Source organism: Onychostoma macrolepis, chromosome 03 (genome assembly GCF_012432095.1).
Source record: "Onychostoma macrolepis isolate SWU-2019 chromosome 03, ASM1243209v1, whole genome shotgun sequence".
Classification (NCBI taxonomy): domain Eukaryota; kingdom Metazoa; phylum Chordata; class Actinopteri; order Cypriniformes; family Cyprinidae; genus Onychostoma; species Onychostoma macrolepis.
Genome location: NC_081157.1, coordinates 37,316,546 through 37,329,968, shown reverse-complemented (window position 1 = coordinate 37,329,968; position 13,423 = coordinate 37,316,546). Strand labels below are relative to the sequence as shown.

At 37.5% G+C, this 13,423-nt stretch overlaps 1 protein-coding gene across 9 annotated transcripts in view; it reads right to left on the bottom strand.

Annotated features, from left to right (window-relative positions):
* The window catches only part of ppfia3 (PTPRF interacting protein alpha 3), a 37,945-nt gene that overhangs the window by 19,317 nt on the left and 5,205 nt on the right, over positions 1-13,423 (bottom strand). For 7 of the 9 annotated variants that reach the window (XM_058770796.1, XM_058770804.1, XM_058770795.1 and 4 more), the window contains exons 3-12: positions 7,954-8,055; positions 6,641-6,805; positions 6,013-6,087; positions 5,857-5,916; positions 5,651-5,779; positions 2,960-3,052; positions 2,110-2,162; positions 1,885-1,978; positions 353-487; positions 156-239 (exon numbers count right to left, since the gene is read on the bottom strand). In XM_058770796.1, coding sequence (XP_058626779.1) covers positions 156-239; positions 353-487; positions 1,885-1,978; positions 2,110-2,162; positions 2,960-3,052; positions 5,651-5,779; positions 5,857-5,916; positions 6,013-6,087; positions 6,641-6,805; positions 7,954-8,055 — 990 coding nt within the window. Of the gene's footprint in view, positions 1-155; positions 240-352; positions 488-1,884; positions 1,979-2,109; positions 2,163-2,959; positions 3,053-5,650; positions 5,780-5,856; positions 5,917-6,012; positions 6,088-6,640; positions 6,806-7,953; positions 8,056-11,009; positions 11,091-13,423 lie in introns of those variants that run through there. The other 2 variants (XM_058770803.1, XM_058770802.1) reach the window with 2 other exon arrangements.

Here is a 13,423-nt window from a genome sequence, read left to right as displayed (position 1 = left end):
GTGCGTGACAAATTTTTTGGACAAAAAAATGCATACAAAAATTTTGGTCTCAGTGTGCAAGGACCTTTACTCTAAAAGCCCATTCAACGTGAAAATACTTCACTACATTTGAGAGTAACATGCTGAACAAATGAAAAAATGAGAGGATGAGTCACCCTCTGTAGCTCCTGATTTTTCTCTTCAAGTTGTGCCTCCAACTGTCTCAGTCTCTCCTCAAAGTTGCCATGACGCTCCTCCGCCTAAACAACAGAGTAAGGATAAAATGCATTTTAACATCGTTTGGACCTGTTCTCAGTTTGAAACGAGTTAATAGCACAGCACCTCAAACAGATCTGAACCTGACAGCACACACCTTGTTGAGTGCCGCCACCCTCTGGGCGAGCTGCGCCTCGATCTCGGGCAACGTCTCGGCCCTCTGGAGGGTTTGCTGCAGCTTCTGTTTAGCATCATCTAGACGCTCCTGGAGCTGCCTGTTCTTCTCTTCACTCTGAGTGACAGAACAATACAGAACACCATAATGAACACATTCTCTTCAGGAAAAATAGCGCTTTGTTTTTGGTGGAGACCTGGTGAAAACACAATGGAACTTCTTTTTGTCAGAAATGAACTAAAAGAAAATAATAAAGAAATAAAATTATGAACAAAAATCAGTTAAACAAAAGTTTAGTCATTACGGTCTCTATAACCAGTGATCGTTTCGATATGTGCGAACAGCAAAAACCAACGAGTCCAGACATATCATTTCAAACAGATTTTAAATTCTTCAATTACAGACTTCAAACCACAAGCCTTTAAAATAACAAAATAGATTCACTTAGATTTAAATGCAAACAGCAATTTAGGAGCAATAATACTGTCATGTGGTTCCTTTGCTAAGAATGTCTAAATTTGCAGTGCATCTCTATTTACTGTGAATATATGTGAATAATCTCCTATTGCAGGATTTGTTTAACTTAAAGATTTGACAGGAAAAGGCTTTGTACAAATATAAACAAATTGGAATGAATAGCTTTAATCAGATGCAAAAAAAAAAAGAATATAAATTTCAAGAAACATTCATCTGTGATAATAAAATAAAAGTTTTTTTTTATTAATCAGAATATCAATCAGTTTACATGTCCCCATTCATAACCATTACATTTTACATTTTAATAGGTTACATGGAATTAAATAAAAATGTTTTTTTTTAATGAAATTTTGAATCATTTTTATTTAGTAAGGATGAATTAAATTGAAGGTGACAGTAAAGCACCATCTGAGCATCTGAGCACCATAAATATATTCAAATAGAAAACAGTTATTTTAAATTGTAATAATATTTTGGTCATATATATTTTTATAACAGACTTTTGGTCAAATCAATTTAACCTTGGTGAGCATAAGGGCATTTATTTTATAACCATTTAAAAATCTTACCAACCCACAACATTTGAATTATATTTAATATAAACCTTTAAGTTAAAATCATTGAATTCAGCTTTTATCTAAACAAAAATATCACGTTTTTACATTTTATGCTTTTTTTCCTATGAAAAAAAAAAATCTAAATTATTTAGCCCTGTAAAGCTTGAATAGATTTATGAGAAAAATCATAGTTTGATGCTGTGGTTAGCAACAAAAAAATCTAGGCCTATTTGTTGACCAATAATCTGAATATTGGAGGAGCTTATAGTGGCTCTCCATGGTGGTTATAGCCCTGATACTTCAAAGTGTTAAAATATGAAGGATTTCTTGAAAATTCATAAAACATAAACAGCTTCAGGCGCAAATGGTGCCATACCCTGAGAACAACCCCCAGAGACTCCTGTTGATGAACACGCTGTTAAATGTTCCTCCAATAGTTACACCTTTCATGTGTGTCTGTACATGATTTTTCTTTTGTACCTGTCTGTATAAAGACTCTTTGCTGGCAAGCTCGTTCTCCAGCTTGTCTTTGATGTCATGGAGAGAGGTTGCCTCCCTCTGGGCACTGAGGTACCTACAGACAAAAACACACACGGTGAGGATCTGCAGGGCGCTTAAGAAATCAAAACTGCGACTCTATCTGTGTCATTCCAAAGTGCGGTCATACCATACGACAAAACAGCTGTGAGATCTGGTCTAGTTTACCTGCGCTCTAAGGTGGTAATTCTTTCCTCCATGTCCTCTCTTTGACACAGCGCCTGCGGTTGAGGGGGTGGAAAAATTGGGGGATTAAACAGAGAAAACGGCAAAAAGAATATGAACAACATATGGTTAACTGATTGCAGAGGCACAAACGCACACTAAACGATCACAATTAGACCATTCAGTAACATTATTACAGTTGGGCGTCTGTCTAGAAAGCACCGTAACTGTTTACTTCAAACGGAGCTGACTATAAACAGTTACTGCGAAACCAAAAGAGCTGTATCGAATATTACATAATTGCTGTGAGGGAGGAAGACGAGGCGATGAAAGACGAGCGTAGCGAAAAGAACGAAAGGAAAAACCCCCTTCACTCGCCATTATCGAGACTGTACTTTATGACAGTGGAAGCCGATTATAAGCAAAAATCTGCTCAAGGCATCCAACGTAAATAGGACGCCAAGACAGCACGGTAGCTACCGGCAATTCCGGAAAATTCCATAAGTAGCAAGTCGGTGACATGAAACGGGCATCGCTGCCAAGTTGGCAAGTCTTTGTGTTACCGCAGGAGAATACAGCGTGCTTCTATTATACAGAAAATTAGACTTCTTCCATGAGGAATGTCAGATAGACAGCTGATTATTTTGTTGGCGGTTTGATTGATCTCGCTCTGGCTGACAGGCACACCCATCAACAACTAGAGCACTTTACCAGCAATTAATCACTGCGTCGTGGCAGGAAACCCTTCTAAATAGGAAGGGAGGCGGGATAACAGCAAAACCATAGTTGCGTGACATAGGGCTCTTGATTTTGTTTTGAAGCACTCTCGATGAGAACTTAACCTCTGACCCACCTCTTTCACGTCCCTCTGAAGCTTCTGATTGGCTTCCTCAGATTTAGCTAATTCCCTCCTGGCGGTAGTGAGCTGCTCCTCGATCTCTCCAACCTGCGCATGGGAGACAAGGCTCAGACATTAACATGTGCGCACGAACACATGCAAACACAAAACCGAGCCAATGAAACTTGGATGCGTTCCAGTAGCCGTTTCTCCCTCTGTCGTTTCTTTTTTTTTGTGCACTTGGGGTTGCTGCGTACATCCACCAGAGGGCAGCAGAATGTGACACAGTCTTTCGCTCAGCATCTCCTCTCATTCTGTATCTCTATGGCAACCATAGGAATGCCAGGCTAACTGGAACCTTCTCATCCAAAATGTGTCAGTAGCTTTGAGTGTGTCATGCTGTAGGTCTTCTCCCACCCCGTCTGTCCCGTATTTCTGTCCTGTGTCTGTGAACATTATATGCATCACACACATACACTTACAAGCTCTGTTTCAAAATCCTAACCATCATGAAACCTGTCATAAGTCACTGATTTGGACACTCCATACAGGCAAGAGCTCTGCGGTTAGCATATCATAACATGCAAACATTACCATTCAAATGTTTAGGGTCAATACATTTTTTTGTGTGTGTGTGTTTGTTTTTTAAAGAAATTTATATTTTATTCAGCAAGGACTCAATGGTTACACTTCAGAATAGGGAACGCATATTCACTATTAAAGGGATAGTTCACCCAAAAATGAAAATTCTGTCATTTATTACTCAGTTATTAAGTCGTGATTTTTGTTTTGTTTTGTTTTAACAATACCCTTACTACGTTTCACGAGTTCGCACTTACGTATATTCAGATTTAGCAAATAGTAAGCATATTTGGCGTGCTGTCTTGAAGAGAACTCCCCCCATCCCTAGCATGGGATGAGAATAGTTTAAGAGTTAGGCTGTTGTAGGACAGAGGTGAGTTGGCTGTGTGTATATATACATATCATGATAATTAAGTTGATCAACTCCTGAACCTCGTTAATAAAACATCATTTCTGGACCTGGGAACGTTTCAGTTGCATTGCTGTCTATGGAGGGTCAGAAAGCTCTTGGATTTCATCAAAAATATCTTAATTTGTGTTCTGAAGATGAATGAAGGTCTTACGGGTTTGGAACGACATGAGGGTGAGTAATTAATGACAGAATTTTCATTTTTGGGTAAACTAATCCTTTAATTAAACTGCTAATTTGCTGCTTATTTATAGTTAGTAAGGTAGTTTTTAAGTTCAGGTATAGAGTACGATTAAGGTATGTAAAATATAGTCACGCAGAATAAGGCCTTTATTTTTAGTACTTAATAACTTATAGTATTTTATAAGTACTAATAAAAGGCCAGTATGCTAGTAATTTGAATGCTAATAAGCATCTAGTTAATAGTGAGTCCTTCAAATAAAGTGTTACCACAAAAATATTAAAAAGCAACTGTTATTAACTGATAGTGATAGTTTCTTGAGCACCAATTTAGCATATTACAATGAGTATGTTTACATGGACATCAGTAATCGAATTATTTACCTTATTCTGAATAAGACAATATTACAATTAAGGTGTTTACATGAGTCGACTTATTCCTTTCATGTTCCCGTTTTACATGTTATAGTACATAGATCAATTAATGGCACACATTTTACGTGGGCGGATCTGCCCTTTCATTCGGCAACATTTCATTCATGCCCCCGCGACAAACTCATAGGCACTGGATGAGAGTACGAAGTAAGGACTGGTGGGAGAGAGTTGTTTTAATGCAATTTGATGACGCCAAATGGAAAGAAAACTTTTGCATGTCTCAGAGACCATTTGTAAGAGCCATGATGTCAAACAGTTGACAGCTGCCGTGTGTGTATCCTGGCGCAAAAAGAGGAAAAAGTCCTACATGATTGTAATAGCGTGATTAAGGTGTGTACATGTCTACAGTATGTTGCACTTTGATAATGCGACTAAAATAGGAATACTCCACATGTCTTAATTCAATTTGTATTTACCTCGAGTATGATTAAGGTAATCAAAAATCTCTGTTTACATGGTAGATTCTTAGTCAAGAGTATTGTCTTAATCGTGTTAATATCGGAATACTGTTGTCCATGTAAACTGGAGACTGCTGAATGATGCAGCTTTGCATCACAGGAATTACTTTTAAAATATATTAAAGTAGAAAACATTTTTTAAAATAACTATTATTTTAGTAATATTTCAGAATATTACTGCTGTTACAGTATTTTTTATTTATTTATTTATTTTTTGTGTGAGTGTGTGTGTCATTTTCAAAAAATGCAGTCTTGTTGAGCATAAAAGACTTCTATCAAAACCATTAAAAACATCGACCCCAAACTTTTCAGTAGTGTACATATATAGGCAAAATAGCTGAAATAATACTATATATATATCTTGAATTTATTTTTAAGGCAGGGGTGTCCAATCCTGCACGTTCCTGCAGAGTTTAGCTCCAACCCAAATTAAACACACCTGAACCCAGAAAATCAAGAGTTTTCAGTATTCCTAGAAACTTCCAGACCAGTATGTTGGGGAAGGTTGGACACCCCTGCATTATGGTTCTGCATTCTCTCTTTGGCTAGAATTTGGCTTCCTTTTGAATCAACTTGCCTTGTTGAGAGAGTGCCTACGATCCCTTAAAATGCCCGCTCTATAGGCAGCAGTGCAACACTCACCTGTCTGCACATGAGCGCCAGTCTTTCTTTTAACTGTGAAAGCTCTGCTCTCTGTCTCTCTATCTCTCCCTCTCTCTGTCTGTCAATCTCGCCATCATCCAAGATGGAGGAGGGGCCATTCGGGAGCCGCTGTGTGAAAAACAGAGGAACATGAGAAAAAAAAGATTGAAAAGATTCAAAACAATATCCAAATAGTGCTGACTCACCTCTTTTCCATTGTCCAAACCCCGCTCTCTCCTTTTAATCTGATCCCGTAAAGACAGAACCTAAGTATAGCGAACAAATCTAAGCATGCAAGGCCAGCGTGCCACATACAGAGAGAAAAGCAGGTACAAAATATATTGCAAAAGTATGATGTTCACCTCATTTGTGGATGTTTCCAGCTCTTCCTCTAGAACGGCAACTCTCTCTAAAGCCACACGCAATCTCTCACGCACCTGAGGGAGAGAAGAACAATAGAAAATGAATCAACAGGGAGAACCTGTCCAAAAGAATTCTCACCTCTATGAAGAGACGAAGTAATTCTGTAGATGTCTGACTGTTTAAACACTGATATCAGCTTTAAAAACTTCATAATGAACTCATAAAGTGAAATATGAGAAGGTTTCCTCATCAGCTTTATTGATAAAGCTGTGCCTTAAAACAGAATTAATAGGTTATATTTACGGGTCTTGAAGGGACCAAATGAAACTACGTTTGCATCAGAGAAATAATGGCTAAGATTTTGTTATTTCCTTTCACACAAAGCTCTTGTATAGCTTTAGAAGACTTTAAATACAGTGCATGAGTCATATGGGCTACTTTTGTGATACTTTTATGGTGCTTTTTGTCATTTTTGGAGCTTTAGGCCACTGTTTTCATTATGAGCCGGACTACCCAGCACTACCCAATGAAAACAGAAATCAAACAACAGCTGTGTTCAGAAAACTTCAGATTAATCATCATGCTGACATAGTGTAAGACAGTAGAGAGTAGGGAAGGGCTGCTGACCTTTTCGTCCAGGGCTTTATGGTGTTCGAACAGGGACTTGAGGGCCTTGAGTACCTCCACCTCACTGGAGACTCCAGCAGGAGACTGAGCCTGCCTCTTCACCACAGTCATCCTCAGAGAGCGCTCGTGACGAGACACCAGACACTCCAGATGCTCCAGCAGGAGCTAGACAGCACAGGAAAGAAACAGAGAAAGTAAGAATGTAAACTGGGAGACAGGAGCTAGTTATTACTCTTTTTTTACTCTAGTGAACATTTCCCAGAGTAGGACTGACTCCCAGAGAACAGTCTTAGGAGCAGTGTTGGGGGTCACGCATTACAAGTAACGTGAGTTACATAATCAGATTACTTTTTTAAGCAACTAGTAAAGTAACACATTACTTTTTAATTTAGAAGGAAATATCGGAGTTCCTTTTTCAAATAAGTAACTCCAGTTACTTTGTTTCCCATGTCTTGACTGACAGCTCTTGTGTTGCCATGTTGAGAGAAATAGGGAGAAAGTGCAGAGGCGTTGTGTTTGCTGTGTGAGCATGATGTTACTGTTCTAGGGTTAAATATGAACATGTATTTATATTAAAAAAATGGATTCAGTGCTCCTCAAAATGAGTAAAAACATATACAAACCTGCAATAATTCAATTTATTAAATAAGACAAATATCATTTATGTATTTAATCCCATTTTATTGACCAGTGTCTTTGCTACTGATCTTCGATGATTCAATTCAACCATACTAAGCAAAATGGGTTTCATTTTTGTTATTGCTGAATAGTGTTGAACTTTATTCTCCTGCGTCGTATTCCTCATGCAGTTTGTTTGAGTTGCGCCCTCTACTGTACAGGCATGAATTTACATTTCCTTCAGCCTGAGGCGTATTCATTTCACTTTTGGTGTGAAAGGGCTTTTTTATATTAAAAACAAGCAACTAACTGCCCAGATTTAAAAACTAACTCGGAAAAACATAACAAATTACTTTCCATAAAAAGTAACTAAGTAACGTAATTAGTTACTTTTTTTAGGGAGTAATGCAATATTGTAATGCATTACTTTTAAAAGTAACTTTCCCCAACACTGCTTAAGAAAGACTAGTTTTAAAAGTCTCAAACATTAAAGAGGCTACAAAAACTGAATATTTCCACCATTATTCCAAGGAAAAATGGTAATGGATATGGTAAGAGTGGGATATCGCACCCCAGCCAAAACATTTAATTAAAAACAAACATACTAAACACAAAACCACAAACGCATGCAGGGGATATGAAGAGGATGTGATGTCTGTTTCACACGCACAGATTATGGTTATGGAGTTACTGACCCGTGTATTGTTCCTCTCCGCCTTGAGCTCAGCAATCTCCTCTTCTCTCTCCAGCAGCTGCTCCCGACATACATTTAGCTCTTTGGTCAACACTGCAAACTCCTGCTCACACACACAAACACACAAAACAGAAAATCAGCTCTGTTCTGATCTTTACAGGCTCCTAACAATCAACACAAATAAACCAATGAGTGTGTATCCAGTGCAGTGGTCAGCCTGAAATATATTTACGGATCACTCAAACCACACACACATAACACTGAAATAAACACAAACACCACATACATGTGTCCACCGTGTAGTCTGGGATTCAGACAGCCTGCCTACGAACCACCCACAGACTCACTGACCGTCTGAGACACAGTGCATACACACAACTCAAACACACACTTTCTCAATCTGGCAAGCTCTAATCTGATTGGCTGACTTCACACCATTTCACTAGGTGCAAGAGCCCACAGGGTTTATTATCAGTCTGTCTGAAAAGTTGTGTTTGCAGGCTGATACAAGAAGTTTAGCTGCTTTGAAGATGAAATAATCACTGGATTTACCTAGGATTGATAGGTTAGTGATATCAAAACTCTGAAAGATACTATGCATATATATATATTTACCAGGGCTGATATTGTTGACTAAGACTATAACAAATTTGGTTGATGAAATTAAGCAATAGATATATATATATTTGAAAAACTTCAACTTGAATGAAGATTTGAAATGTTTTCTTTGCAACTGACCGAAATAAAATAAGTATTACAATTACTAAAACTAAAAGAAAAATAAATATAAATTAAAGCAAAATATATATAAATAAATAAAAATGAGAAACACATAAAATAACTAAAGCTAAAATTAAAATAAAAAATGAAAGGGCCCATGTTGGTGGATACTGGTCAGATGATGACAACACGACAGATTCACAACCATTATATACAGCATTATTATTATTATTATTATTTAAAAAGAAGTCTCAAACCTTAACGAGGTTACAAAAAACTGAATATTCCCACCATTATTGATATTTCCATTCCATCATTATTTCCACCATTTCCATTATAAGGAAAAATAGAAATTATTATTAAAGGGATAATTCACCCAAAAATGAAAATTCTGTCATTAATTACTCACCCTCATGTCGTTCCAAACCACTAAGACCTTCATCACCCAGAAGAGAAGAAATCGTTGCATAAAGTCATTATTTTTGTTTTCTTTGCGCACAAAAAGTATTCTTGTAGCTTCATAAAAGTACGGTTGAACCACTGATGTCTATTTTAACGATGTCTTTACTTCCTTTCTGGGCCTTGAACGTGTCAGTTGCATTGCTGTCTATAGAGGGTCAGAAAGCTCTCGGATTTCATCGAAAATATCTTCATTTGTGTTCTGATGAAGATGAACGAAGGTGTTACAGGTTTGGAACGACATGAGGGTGAGTAATTAATGGCACAATTTTTATTTTTGGGTGAACTATCCCTTTAACCACACAACAATGAAACCATAAAAATAATTGAAGGGTAGAACATGTTCAGAAAATCTACTGCAATTACAAAAACTTTTGATGACACCAACTTAACACAAGGTGAGGATAACAGTAAATGTGTGTCTGTGCGAGGGATGCACAGTATACAGTAATAAAAAAGTACAATAAAAAAAGTACAATTGAAAACAAAAACTGTGGTACGATACCATGATTTGGTCATTTTGTAACCTGACCTATTCAGCACAGTTCAACAGTTTGGACAGTGAGATATGAACATCTCATGGAATAACGTGTGAGAACATAACTTTGATGTTATTCCTGAAACATACAGTATCAGAATTGTCAATCTTATAGAATCACAAAATGAATCATGTTTAATAATTTAACACATCAACACATTAAAAATGTTTGAAAACAAGCAGCATTTTCATCATTCCAGCTGAAATACTAGAGGATATATCTAGTACATGGGGGGCCTCGGGGTCAATTTAAATTAAATTTCTTAAATATTTTTCATTTATAAATCGAATTTATTAGTTTAAACCAAATCCAGACAGGATGCCCAAGAACAGTAGGCATTTAAACTCTTTGCATAGAGAATTTAATGATCATCAGAAGTTAAAATGTATTTCTGTACACGTCAATACGGCCATCAGGCGACAGCAGACGAAAAAGTATAGAGAACGTTTTCTAAATTATTGCACACTTTCATTGAGTTCAGAGTTTGTTTGCACTTCCCATGTGTTTTGTTGTTGCTGTTTTTGTTATAACCAACAGTATGTGTGTAAGCATCTCTTTACCGCCTCCTTTGAAATGCGCACAATTTGCAAACAAATCGCAGGCCCGACAGAATATGTTAATGCACTGATTAAAAAAAAACAAAAAAACATGAGATTCTGCAAATTGCTGATATTATTAATTATTTTATTTATTGACAGCCCAGCATTTTTTCATCAGTAATCTGAGGCCAGTAATCGGAGGCTAGTATCGTAAATGCTCAAATGTTGGTATCGTACAACCAACCCATGTTCGTGAGTGTGTGAGACTGAATCAGAGTTACTTTTATTGCTTCTGTGTGAACAGATGACAAAGTCCACATTCTGAACACTCCGATGAGCAACTCTCGGGTGTAAGGTCTTCATAGCACCATGTTGTGTAAGATGACATATGGCCTCACACGACTGCCACTGCGAGCCTAAAGCCACACCATCTTTTTCCAGCCGCCTATATGTGATCGGACACCACACACCTTCACTGTCTTATACTCAGACAGATTCGCCATATTGCATGCGTACTTATGTACTCTGTGTGTCCATTTACTTAAACGCATAGCAGATGTTGGTATTTTATTAGATCATTCTGAATATGCTTGCGAGATGATGTAAAGAAACACTAATAACCTAACCTAAAAGTGGATCAAACCCTGGATCAATCAAGTCAGCGACACAAAACAAAAGGAGATTTGAATCCGAGCCAATCTTACTAAGCAATCACATTCCCTCCGCAATGCAAACCAAACCCCAATCAAAAGGCCTTTAACAAGCGAAGCACAATTCTCGACCAATCACGTTGCATGTACCTTCAGAGCTCAAATCGGCCAATCGTGTTTCCTTTCCTTCGTGATGAATGCGTTTGGTGGGTCACGTCTCCATCCTGTCTATATCTAACTGCCTCACTTTCTGCCAACAAGCAAAAATAGGGGAAAGAAGCTGGAGCAAAGAGGAGGAGAGGAAAGGAGGAGAAGGAGGAGTGGGGGGGCTAAGCTTAGGAGTGGTATAGTGGTACACAGATGGTAACTCAGTGGGCCCATAGGACTTTGGCATTCTGGAAATGTACCTTGCTGAGATTGGACTAGAATTATGTTTGGCACAAGTATGCCAAACACAATTGCGTGATAATGTCCTGCCTTATTTCTCTCTCTCTCATTCAAGCTCCTGCTACGGCTCCACTGCCACAAAGGACCTCAACAATGGCTTCACGTCCTCTTTTTCAGCTTTTGTCTCTTTCTCGATTCGTTTTTCTCTCATACGCCCAACGCTGATGGGATGCACCGACTGAACCCTGCTTAATGTATCACTGCTCTGAATATGTGTCTGCTTATTTCAGAGAGTGTTTGCATATGTTTGTGTGAAAGAGAGAGAGATATTGATTCTCCCTCTCTCTGTGTTGCTATGCCCCTTAGATATCCAGTCATTCTCCCAGAAAATGGGTCTCTCTGATACCTGTTATTTCAAGCCACAGGTTAGTGGCAGTCTGTCCCAAAATGTTTCCAGCGATACAGACATTGATCTTTAACTGGTAACCGCAGAAGATATTGTTTTCAAGGAAAATATGTTAAATTACTCTCTTACACCATTATAACATAGTTTTTTTCTTGTTTCTAGCAAAAAGACAACAAAATAATTTAGATATTTTGTTCAATCTACGGTGAAAGGGAAAAAATATTTTACTAAAGGTTAAAAATACAAGCTTATAATATGTATATATTTTGTAAAACAAGACAAAACTGCTGATGAAGGAAAAGACTTTTCACAATTCAGTTAAGTTCAACACTGACTCCAGCAGTATCCTATTGTCTCTCTTCTGTACAATGCGCTTTTATGGAAAAGGAGTAATGTTACACTGAAATGTTACAATTACACAGGAACACTCGGATCTCACCGCAAATGTACCACCTGAAAATTCAAGCAATGACAACTGAATTTTAATGAAATCCACACATTATGCAAAGAGCATCTGTTTTTCTCTCCACTTGGAACATTGTGGTCCAGAGAATTTGGGATATTAGAAGTGACTCCACTTTACTACAAATCAAAGTGGTTGTCGCTCTCCAAATTTTGCAGTGTACATATGTTTTTCAACATTATATATATATATATATATATATATATATATGTGTATTATTATATATATATATTGTGCATCCCTAGTGTCGGCCAAGCTCATTACCGCACCTTAAGCTGCAGGATTAAAGGATTCAAATTCATTATTTAATAAAATTTACCAATGAAACAACCAGGACCGTTCAAAAGATTATACTCTTCGCCAATCAAAAATGTAGCATCCTGAAATGTAAAACAGGTCACAGAATCATAGATAAGCAGATAATCTCAAAAAGATATGTGGAACACCTTAAATTAGATCAGAGGAGACAAAACAGTTCGAGACCTGATGCAAAAAGGAGCAGAAAAGTCCACAGCAAGTCTGGAAGATTAAGATTGGCTTAAATGTTAGCCAAATCAGACAAATATACATAAAGACTGCCCAGTGCAAACAAAGGACATGATACTAACAAGACAAGCTGAGTTCTGACTCTTTAAAATTATTTTCATTTGTCTGTATGCAACATCGCTTATACTTCACTGGCAGCTCATCCTCAGACACGGTTCATCTCAATGACCTGTTTTTCCAAGCAAACTATTCAGTCCAAGAAATTCTTAAGGGAATATGCTAGGTTCAACAGATTTTCAACCAGCTTTGTATTGTTAAAATGTTGTAAATATAAATGAACAAGGTGTACTCTTTCTCTGTGTTAACTGCACCCGATATCAGTGTTTATTTGATTATCGGTGACTGTTCAGCAAAAGTCAGCTCCATAACCTCCAGGACCTCAAGACCTTTGACAGCTCCAGAGCTTATGTTAAAACTACAGATTGAACTTCCGCATTTTCATATTCCTGCCCACAGACAGTCAGATCACAGGGGCGGCATCAAAATCAAAGTGCATTATGGGCGTTAGCCCTTTTTCTCTGTTTTCTTTAGTCATGTATCACAGATTGAACTTTTTTTCGAATTTCTACTGCATAAACAGCCAGGTTTTATTAAAAGCCATCTTCCCAGCAATATAGTCCCCCTTTAAGCTAAAATGACAACATTTCTATCACCAAAAACTGTTTCAACACTTATCTAAAGGGAAAAAAAATAAAATAGTGTAATTTTAATAAGAATCCACGTGATATTTGCACAAGGGCAAAAAACATTCATGCAAAATTT